At 32.8% G+C, this 21,787-nt stretch overlaps 1 protein-coding gene across 3 annotated transcripts in view; it reads left to right on the forward strand.

The window, feature by feature from the left end:
* Positions 1 to 21,787, forward strand: part of TECRL (trans-2,3-enoyl-CoA reductase like) — a 145,996-nt gene that overhangs the window by 85,027 nt on the left and 39,182 nt on the right. For all 3 annotated transcript variants that reach the window (XM_055297469.1, XM_055297468.2, XM_055297470.2), the window contains exons 3-6: positions 1,453 to 1,497; positions 7,199 to 7,302; positions 16,717 to 16,832; positions 21,253 to 21,358. In XM_055297469.1, coding sequence (XP_055153444.1) covers positions 1,453 to 1,497; positions 7,199 to 7,302; positions 16,717 to 16,832; positions 21,253 to 21,358 — 371 coding nt within the window. The remainder of the gene's footprint in view (positions 1 to 1,452; positions 1,498 to 7,198; positions 7,303 to 16,716; positions 16,833 to 21,252; positions 21,359 to 21,787) is intronic.

Here is a 21,787-nt window from a genome sequence, read left to right on the forward strand (position 1 = left end):
CCTCATTTTTAGTTTTTCCTTTTTCTCCTTCCTCAACAGTACAGAAAAATAGTAAAGTAGAACCCTCAGTTTTCCCTTATAAAATAGAATAAGAATTTTATGTATCATTCTGTGGACTTTCAACATTTATTGTACTATATTCAATCTTTCAAATATTTGTTATTTAAAAAGTACTAATAATTGAGTATATTAATTTGACTTTTCATATCATGGCTATATTTTGGGTATTTATTTATTATTATTGTAAATGCATTGAAAAGTTGTAATCAAAGCGATATAATTTTTAACCAATAACATTACTTGGCTATAGAAAGTCATGGAGCTAATTATCTCTAAATAGCATCTCTCAGCTATGTTTTATGTTTTGATTTACTAGTTTTAGGAAAATAACATACTTTCTAGATAGTTAAATTTACTTCAGTGTATGCATTTACAATACCCACACATAATAGACTTTAGAAGGTAAAAGATACAATATATTCTTAAAATTACCCACATACATTTTTCATCCGACCTTCCTTTTACTTTTCTTTCAACTAGTAATATATTACCTATGAATAGAGGCTCTGTCCATGGTTTCTCATTTCCATGAAGTACTCTCATGCCTTTCTAGTCCTGAGTCATCTCTGCTTTCTCTCATGAATGTATTGAAAAAAAAGAGAAGATAATTGTGGAAAATTCCTTTAAAAATACTCTTTTAAAAATTTATTATATATGTGGTAAATTTGTTTAAAGTTTAATCTCAAAGTTAAGAAGTAAACTTTTAATGGAGACTTTAAAACGATGGTATAGAATTTATTTTAAGATAAAGTTATATTCTGATAATTGTGAATCAACTCTTCATTATGGCAGTGTATATAAAGATGATTTGATTTTTCTATAGAGATAGAATTATTTAGTGCTCTCTTTATTCCTAATGGTAGTACAAAGAGAAAATTTCAAGTGATGCTTCTGCTATGACCAATAAACTTATAATATTAAAAGTCAATGATATATATAATTCTGATATACATCTTAGTATTTACTCTTGATAGAGAAAATAACCCAATTTCAGGTGCAAATATTAGATGAATTTTAAATGAGATTAAAGTTCCCAATTTTAAATATGTTCCAGCTTTTTATTGATGAAAAACTTACATAGACTGAAGTGTACAAGTCATAGGTCATACTATTTGATGCATGTCCAAAACCTGAACACACTTATGTAACAAGCCCCAAAATAAAAAAGCAGAAATTGACCACTTTTAAAGCTTTCCTCATGCTTTCTCTCCATCACTATCCATCATTGCTGGTCAGCAACCTACAAAAGGTAACCACTATTTCTATTTCTGACACTAGATAACCCATTTTATTTACTTCCTAGATCTAAATTGTCTTCCCATGGAAACAGTTAGTTTTATAAGCTATAGTTACACTTTTTCTGACAATTAAATGTTATTTTTCATTGAATAGGTCCAAAGTGGTACCCTTCTCGAGTTGGTCTGCAGCTGGAATGCGGTAAGAAGCATTTTTCACTGATGTGTTTATTTAATTTAGAATCCCTTTTCTATTTTCAAAATCTGACATTCACTTATCACTTAGTAAATATACAAATATTAGTATTATTTAATTGATTCTCCCAACAAACTAGAGCTCTACTTTTATAAATGAATAATTTAGTCTCAAATAGGTATTTTTTACATATTCACTGTCTGTGAGTTTTAGAAGCAGATCCTGAAACGAAAATATTTTTGTCTGTGAAGCTTTAACTGGTCGTCTGTGAAGCTTTAACTGGTCACCTTCTCATTCTACTGCCCCATAATATATTCTTAAGGTTAATGCTTAGCTTTTTCAATTTTTTCTTTTTCTTTTTGCTGTTATAAAGCAGAATAAGTGACCTAAGGAACAAAACTAATGAATTTGGAGAAGAAGCATTATGCCCACTATTAAACCTCAAATTTCTCAGATTTTTAAACCCTATGATCTCAAGAAATTTATCAATAAATGCACTTAAAAATGGCTCCTACCAATAATTACTGTTACTGACACTACATCAACTTTATTTTAAATTTGGAGTTTTAAATTTTAATGAAAGCTGTGGGTAGCGTGTACTTTTTTTTTCAGGATAGAGTGAAAAAGCCTTTAACAGTAAATCTATATGAGGTACCTCTTAAGGAATTTCAATCTCCCAATTTTTCATAAATAATGAGTTGAATTTTTTTTTCTATTGCTTTGCCTAATATTTAGGTTGTCCTCTCTTAGGTATTACATGCACTTAAAGACAAATGATTATTTCTTTGAGTCTCTCAAAACTGTTATGACTGTTTTCATTGCTGTCTTAAACATTTAATCTTTCTCTGAGACCTGTATGTTCAAAACAAAGAAATATGCAAGATTTCTAGGAGCTGCACATTTTTGATTCTCTCAAATTTATTTTTGCTCAAATGTTCAAGACAAATTCCCACCTACCTAGAGTTTAAGAAAGAAAAATTATTGTCTCATCTATTTTTGCCTTCATAAGGCCTAGCACATGTCAGCACATAAGTGCCTTTCAATACATGGATGTTGACATATATGAAATGAAATTGACTCTTACACAAAGAAGCCTCAAAGAATGCCACAGACAACATTGTCAAATGTAACTTCCATTTGAAGGACACTATAAGACACTGATAAATTTCTGTTAGTTCAGTGTTCTGGTGAATATGACATATTCCTTTTCTCCCAGATTTATTTACCTAGTTGAGTGTACCGGGATGGGGTGTGAGATGAGTAAAATATAGTTGTCTAAGTGTCCGTAAAAAGAAATGTAATGATGTGTTTGAAAGAAAAGTCAATTGATTTAATGAGATATGGTACAAAGAAATCAAAATCCAAAGCTTATTTGGATTGATTCAGATTTCTACATTTGATTGACTCTCATACTTACTTGCCTACAGGGTCTTCTTTTATATGGCAGAGCTAAAAAAAACACTTAAATCCTTTTTAAAGTGTTAGAGTTTGTTTGTTTATAATGCATATGATGATTGGCACAGGCTAGTTGCTCCATCAATCTTAGTCATAACTATTAATATTAAGAAGAACAGAAGACAATACCAAAACAAAGCAGGGTCTTAATATTTATACGTTTGCTCCCAAAATATACTTACTAGAATCGTTGATCTTATATGAATATTAGAGACTTCTATAGTTTCCTCACACAAAAGAAACCTTTAAAACACAAATAAAATAGAAGCATTGATTTTCATGGGTAAAACTTTAACCAGTTCTTTAGCTCTGTGTCTCTGCTGAGCTGCGCTATATTTAGCTGAACTTGGCTAGGTTCATGCGTGCAGCTGCAGTGAGCTGCTGGGCTGTTAGGGAGTGATTGGTCTACAATAACCACAACTTTCATGAAATTCCCTTTGTTCTATGTGGTCTCTCACCCCTCAGCAAAATAGTTTGGTCTACTCACAAGCTGGAGTAGAGGTATAAAAATGAGCAGAGGTACTAAAGAATTGTTGAAGCCCAGGTTTGGAACTAGCAAATGATCACTTGTCCTGAAAGTCACTAGTTAGCCCATATTCAAGGGGTGGGAATATAAGGACAACTATCACTGAGAAGAACTACAAAGTCATACTGTATATGGTGTGCATATGGTGAAGAATTTCAGCAATTTTTACAATAAATCTGTCATATAATCTGGTAAGTAAAATATTTTGTATATTCCTACCTTTATTAATATGCTTTATAATGTCCTGGAAGGACTGGGAAAATTCCTAATGTTTAAAATGATTGGATTTCTACATAGAAAAAATAGATTTTTTTCCATCACTGTTTCCAAGCAATACATCAAAGCTCCATCCACATCCTTTATACAATAGTCTTGACAAACCACTAGGTTTGTTGTGTACCACAGTTCCAGGCCCATACTTGGGAGGGAATATCCAAAGACCAGGTTGTGTTTGTGTTAATTTGGTCAGGAAATTCAGGGCCCTTAAGTGGCTGAAGCATGATCTAGAAAGATATGTCATGGGATCTAGTTAGGCACATCCTGTCCTCTTGGCCCCACATATTCCTCTCCCTTTGATAAGGGACATAATCATGGAAAGCCGAAGACAATGATTCCTTTTTCTTGAGTCTGAACACTATGATTAATGATATATCTAGATTTTATCAAGTCATTTTTTCAAAATCTCATATTGATGGGACCACATTTTAAAAATAGAATGCCAATGATCTGTTCTTTGAAGTTGGCAAGGATGATAGAATGGTAGAAACTAACCCCTTTTCTAAGGGTGCTAATAGATGTATATTGGAAACATATTTTCAGCACACTTTCAAGTGATACAAGGCCAGCTGAATTTTTTGTCCTTATTAACATTTTCTTGTTCTTGTACATAATTGTCATAATACTACTGACAATTTTGATATCAAAGCCTTCAGCTTGATCCATATTGCAAAAGTTTTGTAACAAATTTACACAAATTTAGCAGTATAAAAAACTATCATTTATTAGATTGAAGCCATATTATGGCTTGATTCTCTGATTAGGATAGTGTAAGACTGGAATCAGAGTGTTGACTGAGCTGAATTCTCATGTGAAAACTCTTGACAAAAAGCCACTTCCATCTTCTTTTGTGTTATTGGAAGAGTTTGTGTTGGAAATGCTTGTTCCCTATTGCCACAAAGAAATAGCACTCGAACATAAATTTAATTCTCTCAGCAAGGCAATTATTACTTTCTACAGAAAGGGTGCTCATCACAGATGGAATAATGGCGAGAGCACCCTTTTGCATTTTATGTTTGTTTGTCTGTTTGTTTGGTCTTTGCAGTTGCATAAGAGAAGTTCCTGTGTTCTTGCTGGCTGTCACTTCCTAGAGGTAGCTGTCTTTTCTCAAAGGCCACTTGTATCCTTGACATTGACCTTCTCCGTCTTCAAGCCAGCAATAGCACAGTGAATCTTCCCAATGCACTGAATCTCTGAATTCCTCTGTCTCTGATTTCTGCACACAGATTGTAAAAACTCATGCAACAAATCAGGACTACCTAGATAATCTCATTTTTTAAAGCCATGCAATATAATCAACAGAGTAATAGTCTATCATATGCAGAACCTCAGGGATTATACAGGGAGCAGAAATCCTGAGGATTATCTAAGAAATCTGCCTACCACACATGTGTTCTTAGGTAAACACAGGACTACATTCATATTTTCAAAGCAATACTAAATTATATGTAATTATGTATATATATATATGTATTTTACAAATAATAATCAATTTGCATGAAATTTCTAAAATATAACTGTGAAATGGTTTCCAATAAAGTACCCAGAGAACCATATACATTAACATGACCACCTGAATTATCTGGCTGTTAAAAGTGGATTTATCAAATTTCCGCCTTCAAATGTAATATACAATAATTGTATATTTTTCATTTCCTCTTAAAAGACCTTTAATTATAAATGTAAGTAGATATTTTGGATTCTGAAAGATCATCTAATGGTAGATGCAAATTAACTTTTTTTATTTATTTCAAAAATAGAGACTGGAATGATGCCTTTTAATGATGTAGATAATATAAATCACAAATAACGTATGTTAAGTATAACAATAATAATAACAAGAATAATAGGATTATATTTGAGAGATTAATCCATTTTTGTATATGAACTCTAGTCTACTCATTTTTCTTCCTGCTTGGTATACATTTCTTTAAATAAAACAAAATATTTATCTCTTACCTTATTAAATAATATTTAAGTTTTTTCAAATATTTTATTATAAATAATGCTTAAAAAGATTTTTTTTTACATATCTTCCCATATACACATTCCAGACTTGTCTGATGGTTATTTTTAAGAAAGGAGTCAATTATGTTTATTTTACATCTATCTTATGAGTAGCTCCTTTCAGTAACCTTTGCTATATCTTTGTCTTACTATGTCTAAAGTCTGTAATACCGGAAACCTTAGTGTGTTTTCATTCCTTTCTTTCCATGCTGAATACACAAACAATTTCATGAAGCCCCATGGTTTTAAATGTTAATGACCTTCAAATATCTACACACACTTCTACCCTGCTGCCTATTTGTCAGTTCTTTCTTGAATGTCTAAGAGATACCACACACTTAAAATACCTTAAGGACTCTTAATTTTTACCCTCAGATCTTACTTTTTCTGTACTCTTCTTCATGTCAGTTAGTGACATTACAATGCACTTAAGTACTCAGGCCAGAAATCTAACTGTCTTTACCTCACTGAATCTTCTCCTTTCCATCAGTTTATCAAGAAGTTGAATCTAGGCTATGTTCAAAATATATTTACAATTGATACATTTTAACATTTTTGCCAGTACCACCTTAAGCCCAACAAACATCAGCTCCAGCTAGATTAATTTTAAATGTCTCCTAAATAATCATCTTGCTTCCCTTCTTTCTATTTTTCACACAACATCCAGAATATATTTCAAAAAGATAAATTATGCCATTCTCCTGGTGCTTTGGAGGGACCATTCATCTATCCACCACTAATTTATGCTATTATAAAATCATTTAGAAATTAGTTGAGACATAGTTCTACTAACACTCAAAATTATACTTTTTGTTGTTTTGTTTTGTTTTCATTTTGAGGCAGGGTCTCACTTTGTCACCCAGACTGGAGTGCAGTGAAGCGATCACAGTTCACTGCAGCCTTGGCGTCCCTGGCTCAAGCAATCCTCCCACCTCAGCCTCCTGAATTGCTGGGCCTACAGGCACACAGCACCACACCTGGCTAATTTTCTTCTTTTTTTTGTAGAGACAGGGTTTCACCATGTCACCAAGATGGCTGGAACTCCTGGCCCCAAGCGATCTGCTCACCTCAGCTCGACAAAATGTTGAGATTACAGATGTGAGCCTTCACACTTGTCCTAATATTACACTTTAAAAAAATTCCTGTATGTTATTCGTTTAAGTCCTAATATGACATGTTCTCAGAAATAATAAGATAGTAACTAATGGTAGTCTAAACTTCAGTTAGATGGTATTGGGAAACCACTGTGCATTTGAAAAGTTGCTAGATATATGTTATAAAATGGCATTGTTCACATTTTGTTTTACTTTGAAGATTTCTTGTACATTGTAATTTCCACATTAAATTAATCGTTAGCTTTTACTGATTTTGCACTAAGACATTCTTTAACATTATGCTAAGAAATTGTATTAAAATAACATTTTCTTGTTATTTTTGTTTTAGGCGGGCCTTTTTTGAAGGACTATGTTACCATTCAAAGTATTGCAGCTTCCTCCATTGTCACACTGTATGCTACAGACCTAGGTCAACAAGTCAGTTGGACCACAGTAAGTTTTAATTTGAAATGTAACATACATGCCTCATATTTTGCTCTAAATAATTCATTGACAGACTAATTCTATCAAATAAACTCATAGCAAAACAAAATGTACTGAATGGCATTTTTAATTTTCTATTCTTACTATGACCAGTGGCCAAAGTTCTACTCAAGTATTGGAGCAATAGAAAACCACAGTTTTGAAAAAGGAAGATGAGTTCCTTTTTTTTTTTTTTTTTTTTTTTTTTAATGTCGATGCACTCTATGACTGGAAGCTTCAACTTTGTTACCAAAACACCAGAGGTTGGGTCTAGGTCCTGCTGCTCACTGCACAGAAAGCCAGTGATGGTGATGACAAGTATTGCCACGGAAGAAGTCTTCAGTTGAAGCTGCAGCTGAGGAGATGGGAGCTCAGTCTCAAATCCATCTGCCTGACTGACTAAAACTAGGGGTTTATATAGCAGGGAAAAAATGTAACAATGTGTAAGAAAACAGGTACTAGGGACAGACAAGGAGGCATCTAGTGAGGTGATCTGATGAGTTTCAGTTCTTTGATACTCTTTCGAGAGGGCTGAAGGTTCTTTCCTGAGGAATGAGCTTAGGTAGAACAGATACAAGTTTCAAACTTTAACAGTAATAAGGGTCAATTTCTACATTTATCCAAAAATAACTGTCTATGGGACTATCGGGCTGGTTTCATCTGCTCTACCTATGCTTTGTTATTTACATGGTATCTCTTTACCTTTTCCTTCTAGTAATCTAGGGACATCACAGACTCTTTTGACACTGGAGAGAACAGTATAGAATATCCAGTTAAAAAGGAGGTTCTCAGGCAGAGAAACAAACTTTTGGCAACTGACCATGAAAAAGTAAACTTCCTTCAGCCTGTGAAAATGTTCTTTTGGCTCTTTTTTGAGGAAAATAGCAGGTGTTAAAATCATGGTATTTGAAAATGGCATTAGAAGAATGAGGACTACATTGAAAAGACATAGAGGGTTAAGAGGCAGTGAAAATACTTGGTACTAGTGCACAGTGTTGAAACACTCATGGGTAATGGAATAAATCAATGGAATAGCTTCAACAGCAAGAGGAGATGTTCATATGATATTTAGTAACAGAGGCAGTGAAAGAATTAATAAATAGTTTTGATATACAAAAAATAGTGAGCTCCTTTTCTTTCAATTATATTAAACTTCTGTTATTTGTATTATTTAAATTATGAAACTTTTTCTGTGTGGTTACATTCCACTCCACATTTGTGATTACTTTTAATATTTTTCTATTCAAAATGACTTTTCTTTATGCCACAATTAACAATTGACATTACCATTCATAGTGATTTGAGCTGTTTCTTTACAATTAAACAACCAATTTTTGTATTACAAAGGTATGACAATTTATACATTAATATTTAATTGCTAATTTTAATCTAACACAAATTTAATTTTAAATTTATTAATTAAAATATTGGTACATCTGTTAATATTTTCTAACAATCTTTCCTTTTAAGAGATAGTTCCCATGTAATTAATTAGTTCTATTTTATGTTTTCATTAAATAGTTGATTTATTTTCCAAAGTATATTGAGCTTTTGAATACTAACTTGTACCACTGAAGACTGAGTTTAGAATCTTATGAATTCTTGTGAAGCATATTTTAATGTTTAGAAAACAACCTATAGAAGATGCATGCATTTGAAAATAAAGTTTTAATACTGAACTTAAATGTGATGTCTACAGACCTTTGCTTAAAGAGATTTTAGAAAAGAGTGTTTGGTCTTCAAAGGTTCAAATATTCACAGGGTCTTTGTCCACATTTAGGATGAAAAGGGAACTCTGTTTACAGAAATTGTGTCAGGGTGAGCAGCATTAAACCATTAAATCATTAGAAATTTCAGCTTCATCACTTGGATAAGCACTGAGAAGAAAGCACACTAAAGTGGAATTATTTGACAATTGTACTAGAAAATTATAGCTTATTTGAGAGGAAAATCATCTGTGTGACAAAGAGAACTCTGCAAATAGGCTGGATATTTTTATTTTTATTTTTATTTTATTTATTTTTTTTTTTTTCAATTTTTTTTTTTTATTATACTTTAGGGTTTTAGGGTACATGTGCACAATGTGCAGGTTTGTTACATATGTATCCATGTGCCATGTTGATTTCCTGCACCCATTAACTCGTCATTTAGCATTAGGTGTATCTCCTAATGCTGTCCCTCCCCCCTCCCCCCACCCCACAACAGTCCCCGGAGCGTGATGTTCCCCTTCCTGTGTCCATGAGTTCTCATTGTTCAATTCCCACCTATGAGTGAGAACATGCGGTGTTTGGTTTTTTGTCCTTGCGATAGTTTACTGAGAATGATGTTTTCCAGTTTCATCCATGTCCCTACAAAGGACACGAACTCATCATTTTTTATGGCTGCATAGTATTCCATGGTGTATATGTGCCACATTTTCTTAATCCAGTCTATCGTTGTTGGACATTTGGGTTGGTTCCAAGTCTTTGCTATTGTGAATAGTGCCGCAATAAACATACGTGTGCATGTGTCTTTATAGCAGCATGATTTATAGTCCTTTGGGTATATACCCAGTAATGGGATGGCTGGGTCAAATGGTATTTCTAGTTCTAGATCCCTGAGGAATCGCCACACTGACTTCCACAATGGTTGAACTAGTTTACAGTCCCACCAACAGTGTAAAAGTGTTCCTATTTCTCCACATCCTCTCCAGCACCTGTTGTTTCCTGATTTTTTAATGATGGCCATTCTAACTGGTGTGAGATGGTATCTCACTGTGGTTTTGATTTGCATTTCTCTGATGGCCAGTGATGAGGAGCATTTCTTCATGTGTTTTTTGGCTGCATAAATGTCTTCTTTTGAGAAGTGTCTGTTCATGTCCTCTGCCCACTTTTTGATGGGGTTGTTTGTTTTTTTCTTGTAAATTTGTTTGAGTTCATTGTAGATTCTGGATATTAGCCCTTTGTCAGATGAGTAGGTTGCAAACATTTTCTCCCATTGTGTAGGTTGCCTGTTCAGTCTGATGATAGTTTCTTTTGCTGTGCAGAAGCTCTTTAGTTTAATGAGATCCCATTTGTCGATTTTGGCTTTTGTTGCCATTGCTTTTGGTGTTTTAGACATGAAGTCCTTGCCCACGCCTATGTCCTGAATGGTATTGCCTAGGTTTTCTTGTAGGATTTTAATGGTTTTAGGTCTAACATATAAGTCTTTAATCCATCTTGAATTAATTTTTGTATAAGGTGTAAGGAAGGGATCCAGTTGCAGCTTTCTACATATGGCTAGCTAGTTTTCCCAGCACCATTTATTAAATAGGGAATCCTTTCCCCATTTCTTGTTTTTGTCAGGTTTGTCAAAGATCAGATAGTTGTAGCTATGCGGCATCATTTCTGAGGGCTCTGTTCTGTTCCATTGATCTATGTCTCTGTTGTGGTACCAGTACCATGCTGTTTTGGTTACTGTAGCCTTGTAGTATAGTTTAAAGTCAGGTAGCGTGATGCCTCCAGCTTTGTTCTTTTGGCTTAGGATTGACTCGGTGATGCGGGCTCTTTTTTGGTTCCATATGAACTTTAAAGTAGTTTTTTCCAATTCTGTGAAGAAAGTCATTGGTAGCTTGATGGGGATGGCATTGAATCTATAAATTACCTTGGGCAGTATGGCTAGGCTGGATATTTTTAAATCAACCCCATGGATGACACATCCTTTTGCTCCAAATGAGTCCGTTCTATTAAATGCTAAAAATATACACATTACATTGCAATTACACCTATTTTGTATCCACTAAATTATGCAACAAAAGTAATGTTTTACCACATATGACATTCTTGTTCATTGAAAAATATGAAAATGTGTTCCTATAATAAAACATTTCATAGATTTTTGGGGAAATAATCTAATTTAGCAAGGTTAAAATTAAGATTTTAATATTTTTCTCCAACTAACAGTATGTTACAAAATATTGAGTAAAATCTTGCTTCATTTGACTTACTAAAAAACTTAGGATAAAAGATTAATATGATAATATAACATTTCTCATTATATGAATACTGTTAATTAAAGTTATGCAGTTTTTACCATTTTTGTATTAATTCATATATTTATGTGTTAATGTGTAATTCTATGCAATTCATCCCTTGTATAAATTCATGTATCTAACACCAATGTCAAGATAGAGAATTGCTTCATCCTTAAGAAGGAACTTTCTGCTATCTTTGCATAGTTACATACAATTTTTCCTATCCTGGAGTAACCACTGATGTGTTCTTCATCTCCCTACTTTTGTCATGTGGAGAATGCTCTCTAAAAGGATTCAAACAATATTCTGAGATTTATGTTTATTTTCCTGTAAGCATAGTGTCCTTGAAATCCATCCTGATTTTTGTTTGTATCAATAATCGGTTCCTTTACATTGGTGAGTAGTATTCAGTTATATGGATGTAATGGGCTTAGTTTAACCATTTACTCTTTGAATTACATTTGGGTGGTTTTCAGTATTTTGCTATTACAAATAAAGCTTCAGTGAATATTAGGGGTATTTGTATGAACTTTTTAAAAAATTATCTGGGATACAGTGTTGAGTCTTGAGAATTCTTTATATAATGTAGATACGAGTCCTTGTATATGTGGTTTGGAAATATTTTCTCTCATTCTTTAACTTGTCTTTTCATCATCTTAGCAGAACTTTTCACTGAAAGAATTATTTTCAATTTTAATGCAGTCTAATTTATCAAGGTTTTCTTTAAAGATTACACTTTTACTTTCATATATAAGAATCCTTCAACTTAGTTCTAGGTCCTGGAGTTTCTCTCCTGTGTTTTCTTATGAGTTTAATAGTTTTATGTTTTACACTGTAATGATAGTCTATTTTTATTGTAAATTCCACATTTTTAATCTCTAAATCTAATTTTCTTCAATTTGTCTCAGGTGTTCTATAACGCTTTTTTCTTTTTTTTTCTTACCTTATTTTGAATTAATTGTAGTGCTGTCTTTTTTATTACCTTTGTGTTATTTTGGTATTTATATCTTCTATTTTACTAATTCTAGGGGTTACCAAAGAGATTACAGAGTGAACCCTTGAGATACTAAATGCTAATATACATTTTTACTAATGTAAAAATACTTCATAAATATTGAATATAAAGTTGAATGACTTTATATTTGAGCTCCTCCTGACTCATTTTTCATGGTTTTGGTATAATATAATTTTCCATATATCTTAAATACAAATACTTTACTAAAATTTTATCTAACAAATACCTTATCCTTTAGATTTATCCTTTTTGCTGCAATTTAGTTATTTCTTCTAATGCTGAGCTTACGTCTGGTCTCCCTTTCCTTGAAGAACATCTTTAGTATTTTATTGTAGTTCTGTCATTGATGAATTATCTCCATTCTTGTTTATCTTAACATGTCCTTATTAACTTTTATTGTTAAAGAATATTTTTACATAAAAATAAGTTTATGTTGGCAGTTCTCTTTTCTTCACTTTAGAATATTTTATTTTTTTAATTTCTGAATTCCATTGTTTCTGTTGAAAAGTCAGCTTTACTCCTTTGAAAGTAATGTGTCTTTTCTAAACAATTCTTGTTTGGTTTTGTTATCAGCAATTTGACTATGATATGCACAATTATAATCATATTTTTATTTATCTTGCTTTAGTTTTATCTGAGTTGGTGGTTTCATGTGTTCATGGGCACACACATACATGCATACAATTTGAAAAACTAGCTACCATTATCTATTCAACTATTGCTTTTCCATTATTCTCTTTCAATTCTTCTTTTAAATTTTACATTACATTTCAGTATTTTTCTTTTCAAAGTTTTTACGTATCTGAAAATCTCAACCTTATCGTTCATTTAACACATAAAAGATAGTTTTTGTTAAAGTTTGTGTCTGATATTCCTGTCGCGTGCATCTTCAATTTTTTTTTTTTATTTTTGCTATTTCTCTTGGTTTTGCTCACAGTCTGTTTGGTCTTTGTATACCTGCATATTTCTAAGTACAGAAAATGTATGTGAAAAATTTTAATGATAGCTGAGACCTAGGGTGATTTTTATCTTCTTTCAAAGATAAGTTACCATCTTCCAAATGAATGAATTGATTATTGGGTCCAAGTCATCTTGATCCAATCAATGACTGAAATGGTTTTAGGTTGAGCTTTAGAATCCGTGGAGACAGTTTTATGAGGCCACCTTCATGCTTTGGAGATGATGAACAACTGGTTTTGTTTTTTTCATTCCCATGCCCCATCAAAAATCTGTTCTTATCAGGCTCATATGAGGCTTCTTATGAAAGGTTCAAACTCTTCTCTGGATCACCCATTTCAAAATTCTTGACCTTCTAATTCCTCAATGACATTAAATCTCTGAAGGCTGAAAAAAGCTTTTTTAGAATATTTTGATCAGTTTTTCTCACTAGACTCATTAGTATTCTGTGTTTGAATTAGCTAGAATAGAAATCTCCATTATATGTTATTTATTTGACAAACTAGAAAAAAACACAATCTTTATATAGCATGATACTAACTTCAACAGTATTCATTAAGTACAAAGTGATATTACTGTATTACAACTGATAAATGTTCCCAAAACTTTATGTAACACCCTTATCTATAGGAGGTTAAGGTTAAAACTACTTTATTTGATTTTCAACAATTCTGAAATATACAATTTTTAAACTGCTGATAGCAATTTTAGAAAAAGAGATAGTAAATCCAATAATGCCCTAATAATGATAGCACTAATATTTTTTTCAAGACAACATGAAATGCATTAAGCACAGTTTAAGCACATGGGCTCTAACCAATTCACAATTGCAGCCTCATGTTTCAATGTATTTTTTAAGCAGATTATTACCTTTTTCTTTTTTTTTTTTTTTTTTTTTTTGGAGACAGAGTCTCGCTCTGTCACCCAGCCTGGAGTGCAATGGCGTGATCTCTGCTCACTGCAAGCTCCGCCTCCTGGGCTCACGCCATTCTCCTGCCTCTGCCTCCCGAGTAGCTGGGACTACAGGCGCCCGCCACCATGCCCAGCTAATTTTTTATATTTTTAATAGAGACAGGGTTTCACCGTGTTAGCCAGGATGGTCTCTATCTCCTGACCTTGAGATCCGCCCGCCTCGGCCTCCCAAAGTGCTGGGATTACAGGCGTGAGCCACCGCGCCCGGCCGATTATTACCTTTTTCAATTTATACATATATCACATTGAAGATTCCACTGAGGTTTCAAAGATTCTCAATTTCCTTGCTTGCCTAGTACAAATAGTGAATTTTGTATTCAAAACAAAAGATTAGTTTAATACAGTTAACTTTTTGAAAGAGGAAATATAAATATGATTTGATAATAGAAATAAATTGAAATTTCCATATAGTGTTTATCTTCAAAATAAGGAGAAGGTGTATCTGCCTCTTTAGAATATAGAGTCTTCAGTATAATTTTGTATTATAGGGGAGTTTCTAGTCTTTGTAAGTTCTTGTGATGTACTTGGTTTGTATATGCCTGCTTATCTGTTTACGTGATTGTATTTGGTTTTGATTTTATTTCCCTTTATTTAGTAGAAAAGACCAGTTCCATTTTCAGAAGACCATATTAATATTTGTCTATCTAGCCCTTGTTTTCTTCATCTTGAACTATATTCTGATTACTTTCTAAGTTTAATAAATCATCTTTTCTCCTTTCTTCTATTTGCATTGAAATAATTTTTTAAATGCATTCTCCAAAAGTCACTTATCATTCTCTAGTGCTTTCAGGACATATTATTCATAACCCTCCATATTCTAGCAGAAAAATATTCTTTATAAAATATTAAGCCTTCTAAAACATATTTTATATACTAGTAGGCTCTCTTGAATTATTTCTGAGAGATGATTGAGATAAGATTATAGTTTAATTTCCTCTCATCCAAAGAAACTTCAGATCTGTGTTAGCATTTTTATTAAGTTAATAAAGATTGACACTTGGTCTAAGTTAACTATTGTACACAACATTTTATATTCCTGATATATTCTTAGAGAATTGCTCAAATTTGACTTCACTAGATCAATTGGTGTTGAAATAACTATTTTAAACTTTTATTGTACTAAAACAATTACCGTCTTCATTATTCCAGAGTTTTGGCATTCTATCATGACACATTCACAAGTGGCAAACATTTTCTTTATATCTGAATAATGAGGTATTTTGTAAGCCATAAATTACTACAGTCTCTCAAATGAGATTGCTTTTTATAATGAATTGATCAGAAGTTGCATTGTTTTTACTTCTCACACACAAATCTTTCTTGGCACATGAGAAAATATATATATTTCTGAAAGGCAGAATTATAACTGAAGAAACCTCCATATGTAAATTACTATTTATGTATTTGTGTGTAATGATATATATATATATATAACCTTTAAATAATTACACACATATGTATATGAATATATATGAAACCATGCATATATATATTATTCAAACAATCTTCTCAACAGAGCTGTGAATATGATTTCTAATCAATGTGCACAGCTAACTGCATTTTTGAGCAAAACGTGCAGATTCAAATTTTTTCTTAAAAAAATGGTAGCAGATGAAGACAAAATAGTTAATGGCAGTCAAATTTATTATTGTTAAATTGTATTTTTTTTCTCTTTGAACACTCCAAAGCAAATTACTTTCCCTTCTCTGTCTAAATACTTCAGAGGAAATTTAACATGATTTTAGCACTAAAAAATCAAACAGTTACCAAATTTACACCAGTTAGCCAATTAATCTTTTGCAATCACTTGGTCTTGTTTTCAATTACCTTTCCAAATATTGTTAGTGTCTCTCTATAGTTCAAATATGGTTACCCCCACTCAGCTCAAGCACTCAAAAGTTAATTCTTTTAACCACACAACCAGACTCATTAGAATTAAAGTATAAAATTTCTAATAGAGAAGACTGAATTGTTTCCATTTGAATTAGAGTCAAATCAATGGATTCAAGCTGACAGGCCCATGGAAGGTAGGGTAGGGAAGAAAAGAATGAGAAAAAGGAAAAGAAAAAAGATACTCTAGCTCATTCAATTTATTGGCAGGGACAGCTTATACATAAGATTAAGTGTGTATTGGACTGGGCAAATACACAGAAAAATATATTAATAATGGTTTGTTTATGAAAATAAAATTTCCTTTTTACCATATCTGAAGAAAGAAACCAGTTTATTAAGTTCAATATTTATTTTTATTCCAAATTAACTATACATATATTAGGCTTTCTCTCCCTGGTTCTTCCAAGGAAGTTGTTATTTGCAATATCACTTAATCTAGTTGCAAAATAATTTACCTGTTTCACCAATTTATGCAGTAGGCTAATACTCATAGACACAAATGAACCTTAAAAACATCTATTTTTATTGTTTAATCTAAATCATGTTTTATTTTCAGGTATTTTTGGCTGAATACACAGGACCTCTGCTAATATACCTCCTCTTTTATTTGAGGATCCCGTGTATATATGATGGAAAACAGAGTGCTAGAAGATTACGCCACCCGGTGGTACAGTAAGTGATACACAGACACACACACACACACACACACACACACACACACACACACACACACACAACATGCAAGTTAAGGGAAGATGAACTAGTAAGCAGGTAAAATATTAATAAAGGTTGTTAGTAAACGCGATTAAAGTGGATATAATTTTATGGAAATGTATTTTAGATAGCCACAAATAGTGTATGTACACCAGCTTCCAAATTTGTAAACTAAGAACTATTAGGTATACCTTAAAATAGAGGTAATTTGTGTTAACAATGATCACAGCTGTCAAGAGAAACTGCGAAATTCAGAAATATAGTTAAAAGATGTTTACAATTATAAAATTGAGGGACCATGTATAGGACATAAAATACAAATTCTTCCCTAAAAATGTATTTATTTGTTTAGCAATGTTGCATGGGAAAGAAATAATGACCTAAGTAATGAACAGGAAGAAAAAAGTTTACAAGTTACTTTTTTTGTTTGTTTGTTTTATTTTATTATTAGTATTATTTTTTGAGACAGAATTTCGCTCGGTCACCCAGGCTGGAGTGCAGTGGTGTGATCTCGGCTCACTGCAAGCTCTGCCTCATGGGTTCACGCTATTCTCCTGCCTCAGCCTCCCGAGTAGCTGGGACTACAGGTGCCCGACAACATGCCCGGCTGATTTTTTTTTTTTTTTTTTTTTTTGTATTTTTAGTAGAGACGTGGTTTCACGGTGTTAGCCAGGGTGGTCTCAATCTCCTGACCTCGTGATCCACCCGCCTTGGCTTCCCAAAGTGCTGGGATTACAGTCATGAGCCACCACACCCGGCCACAAGTTAGTTTTTACATGTCAAAATCCAAAATTAAATACCATTTTGAATATGACAAAAAAAGAGTAAGGCAATAAAGTATTCTATATAATTGTGGTGTTTAGCATATTGTGAAAATAATCTCTCTCTCTCTTTGTCTCTCTGTAAGAAATATATGCCAAATTAAATCAAAAGAGAATATTTATTCAGGATGCCATAGTGGGATCTGGGGAGAGAAATTTGTTGAAAAAAAAAAAAAGACCTGAACAAATTTTATGCATTAAATAAACTCCAAGTGAATTAAGAAGCAAATTGTAAATATTTAGGTCATATGGATACTAAAAGATAGAGAACTAATTTCATCCTAACTGTCTTACCTCGAATCAAGTTTTGTCTACCTTTAATTACAGTACTCCAGCCACACTGACCTCCTTTCTTGTCCTGATTAGCTACTGTGTTAGTTCGTTCTCATGTTGCTATGAAGAAATACCCAAGCCTGAGTAATTTATAAAGAAAAAAATATTTAATTGACTCACAGTTCCGCAAGGCTGGGGAGGCCTCAAGAAACTTACAATTATGGCAGAAAGTACCTCTTCACGTTTTCGTAAGTGAAAGGAATGACTAATTATTTTTAAAAGAGGCTGGGATAAAGAGATTGGAAGGAGAATCTAAAAGCATTCATTTTTTTAGGCTAAATTTGTAATATATACCAGATATGTAGCAGAGCATGAAAAAAGAAGTTTTCTTCAGTGTTATTCTCAAAGGAACTGACTCATATTTGCCTTTTTTTTTTTTTTTTTTTTTTTGAGACAGGGTCTTGCTCTGTAGCCCAGGCGAGAGTGCGGTAGCTCAAATTATGGCTCATTGCAGCCTCACTCTTCAGGGCTCAAGCCATCTTCCCACCTCAGCCCCCTAAGTAGCTGAGACTATAGGTGTACACCATCACAACCAGCTAATGTTTAAAAAAAGTTTTAGAGATGAAGTCTCATTATGTTGCCCAGGCTGTTCTTGAACTCCTGGGCTCAAGGGATCCTCCTGCCTCAGTCTCCCAAAGTGCTTGGATTATAGGCATGCACCACTGCACCAACCTTACTATCCTTAAAGAAAAATACAGCATGTTTGGTAGTATCTCAGTGATGAATGTGTTTGTGCCACATTGTTCCCAAATAACAAATATGTAAAGTTTATATAAAGTAATTCCACAGCAGATACACAAACTACTTTTGAAGTTTAGGTATCTAATTTTAGGTACCTAGATTTAGGTATCTAGATTTAGAAACTGATCACAGGGCTTCTGTCACCTAATTTTCAGGATGATGTTGTTTTAAGATGAATTCTTAAATGCCACATCCAATTGAAACACAGTAAAATGTTGTCTCCAAAATTGCTTTGAATCATATTATAATGTCAAAATAATTTTCTGCTAAGTTCCTATAGAAGGCAGATTTCTATATGTGACCCAACCACCACAAAGTTCTTCAGATCACTTAGAAACCTCACGCACTGGGAGTAAAGGCATATCTCCTGTAGGAACTGTATCCGCATCAAGTATCTTATGAACCTGTTACCCGAACAATTTCCTTGTCTTCTTCAACAGAAACCAGAAACCTGGTGTAGCGCCATTGCCTCCCTTGCTATTTGTAAAGTTGAAGCTGCGCTTTTCTGTGCTGTGCCCTCATATCCTGAACCTTACTTGATTTAAAATAAATAAGATTTTATCAAGACTCTGGTTGGGGAAAAGAATTGGATTCATGCCTATTTATGGTTTTACAGTTAATTTAGCAATCCACAAAAAATAATCAGTATTTGGAAGTTAAACATAATTAAATATAATAATAATATTTTGAAATAAAATCAAACTTGGTGAGTTAGCAGTGATGTGCATGGTGGCATATATATAAACTAAGTTTCTATCTGTACATTCTATGGGGATTTCTATGCTCCCATGGTATAATATGAAATAAGTGAATGTACTAATTTTGAGAAATCATAGCTTGAACCAAAATTTCTCACTTAGGGCTCTGCTACATTGCTGCTTTTTTATAAAACAAAAAAAAAAAATTTATTACTCAAGGGTTTTTGTAACTACTTCTACAAAAGAACAATAAAATGAGGAGAGATACCAATTTCCTTACCTACCCTGTGTACTCACAAGGCAGCTTCTTGTATCTGGACTTTTGCTTTTGTTTGTCTGACTTTCCAGAAAGCTCTTCCCCCAGATACTCATGTTGCTTGCTCTCACCTTTTTCAGAGTTTGTCTGCCATTGTACTTACAGGTATCTGCACCACATAAAACATTTATGTTACATAACGGGTACACAATTTTGTTTTTATGAATTAATGAATAATGATAAATTTGCTGCTGACTTAACCAGGTTAGTGTTTATTTAATTATTTGTTTTTTTCCTAAAGTCACCCTACTCATACCAGAAATCATTTCCACTAAAATCAACTCCCAAACTTATAAACTCAATGTCTGATTTTATTATTATATAGAGTAAATGATATGCTAATTTTTATGCTCAACCTTTACTGGTTAAAGTATGTCATCAGTCAGATGTGGTGTCTCATGCCTGTAATCCGAGCACTTGGGGAGCCCCAGGCAAGTTGATTATGTGAGCCCAGGAGTTTGAGACTAGCCTGGGCAACAAGGTTTAACCCGTTTCTACAAAAAATACAAAAAAATTAGCCAGGCATGGTGTCATGGTCCTGTAGTCTAGTTACTCAGGAAGCTGAGGTGGGAGGATTGCTGGAGCCTGAGAGTTTAAGCCGTGATCATGCCACTGCCCTGAAGCCTGGACAGCAGAGCAAGATCCTGTCTCTAACAACAAAACAAACAACACACAAAAAGTAGGTCTTCTTTGATCCGTATTGATTTCTTTAATAGCAACCAAAGTTTTTGAAATTTCACATTTTTATATATAACAAAATAAGTACAAATCTTAATGAAAAATACATTGTTTATAATATATCCAGAAAAATATACTGCTGTAAATCAATCACATTTTACATTTACTTTTAAGATAGTAATTATATAAAAATGATAAGAAGAGGTGGTAACTTAAAGTACAGCAACACAAACACACAGAGACAAAATATTACAATATTAGGTAGGAAAAAACAAACAAAACAAAAACAAAGCACAAAGCTACATTATTACTGCACAGAAAATGAAATTTAAATTTTCTCAACCTTAGTACTTGCTAAAGGACAACCAGACAATTAAAAAGTTATTCTGAATATTATAAAATGTCAAATACATTCCAAGTAGGCTTTGGATATTTTTAAAACTTGTAAATTGTCTGTTTCAGTCGAGGCATTTTGATATGAACATATTTGCAATTATTATATTTATACCCACTCCTGGGACAGGTGTGAGCATAACAGTTTATGACTGGCATTATAAAATATTTCTAATGTCATCAGAAGTAAATTTATAGAGACTTATAACAGTTACTTTTTTACTAAATTTAGAAAATTGTGAAAATAAGATATTAAAGCAAGCATTTGTGTTTTAGCTACCAGAAACAATGTTTCCTAATAGCTAGCATGTTAAACTAAAAAAATTAAAATGTGTCATGCATGAGGCAAGCCAGAATTTCAAAAAGATTTTCATGCTTATGTTTTATTTTTTTTCCAGCTTGGCTTGCTTCTGTCATTGTATACACTACATCCGATACCTTTTGGAAACCTTATTTGTTCACAAAGTTTCTGCAGGACACACACCTTTGAAAAATTTGATAATGGTGAGGATGCTTTGTATTTTTAGTAGTGATTGAGACATTTTATATGTTGGGTCCTTTGAAAAATATTGAATCATTGTTTCCTTCCGAAACTTAGATTTTCATGTTTAATTGTATAAGCATATCTTAAACATTCTTTTCCTAAAATGCCATTTTTTGCGTGATATATTTAATTTGAACTTAACCCTATAGAAAGATTTGTCATTACCTCATATTACAAGACAAGCTAGATACTCCTAGGAATCTTTTAATTTTGGTAATATTAAGCATTGAATTCAGATTCTTTGAGTGCCACTTGAAGAGAAGAATATCATATAAGAACGTTCCTACAAATATATATCTGTGTGGGATTAAAATGGTGATACTATATTCCATTATTACGGCAGTTGTCAATATGATGCTAGTGTGTTTGCTCTTCTAGAAATTGTGAAT

This window comes from Symphalangus syndactylus, chromosome 10, assembly GCF_028878055.3.
Source record: "Symphalangus syndactylus isolate Jambi chromosome 10, NHGRI_mSymSyn1-v2.1_pri, whole genome shotgun sequence".
Classification (NCBI taxonomy): domain Eukaryota; kingdom Metazoa; phylum Chordata; class Mammalia; order Primates; family Hylobatidae; genus Symphalangus; species Symphalangus syndactylus.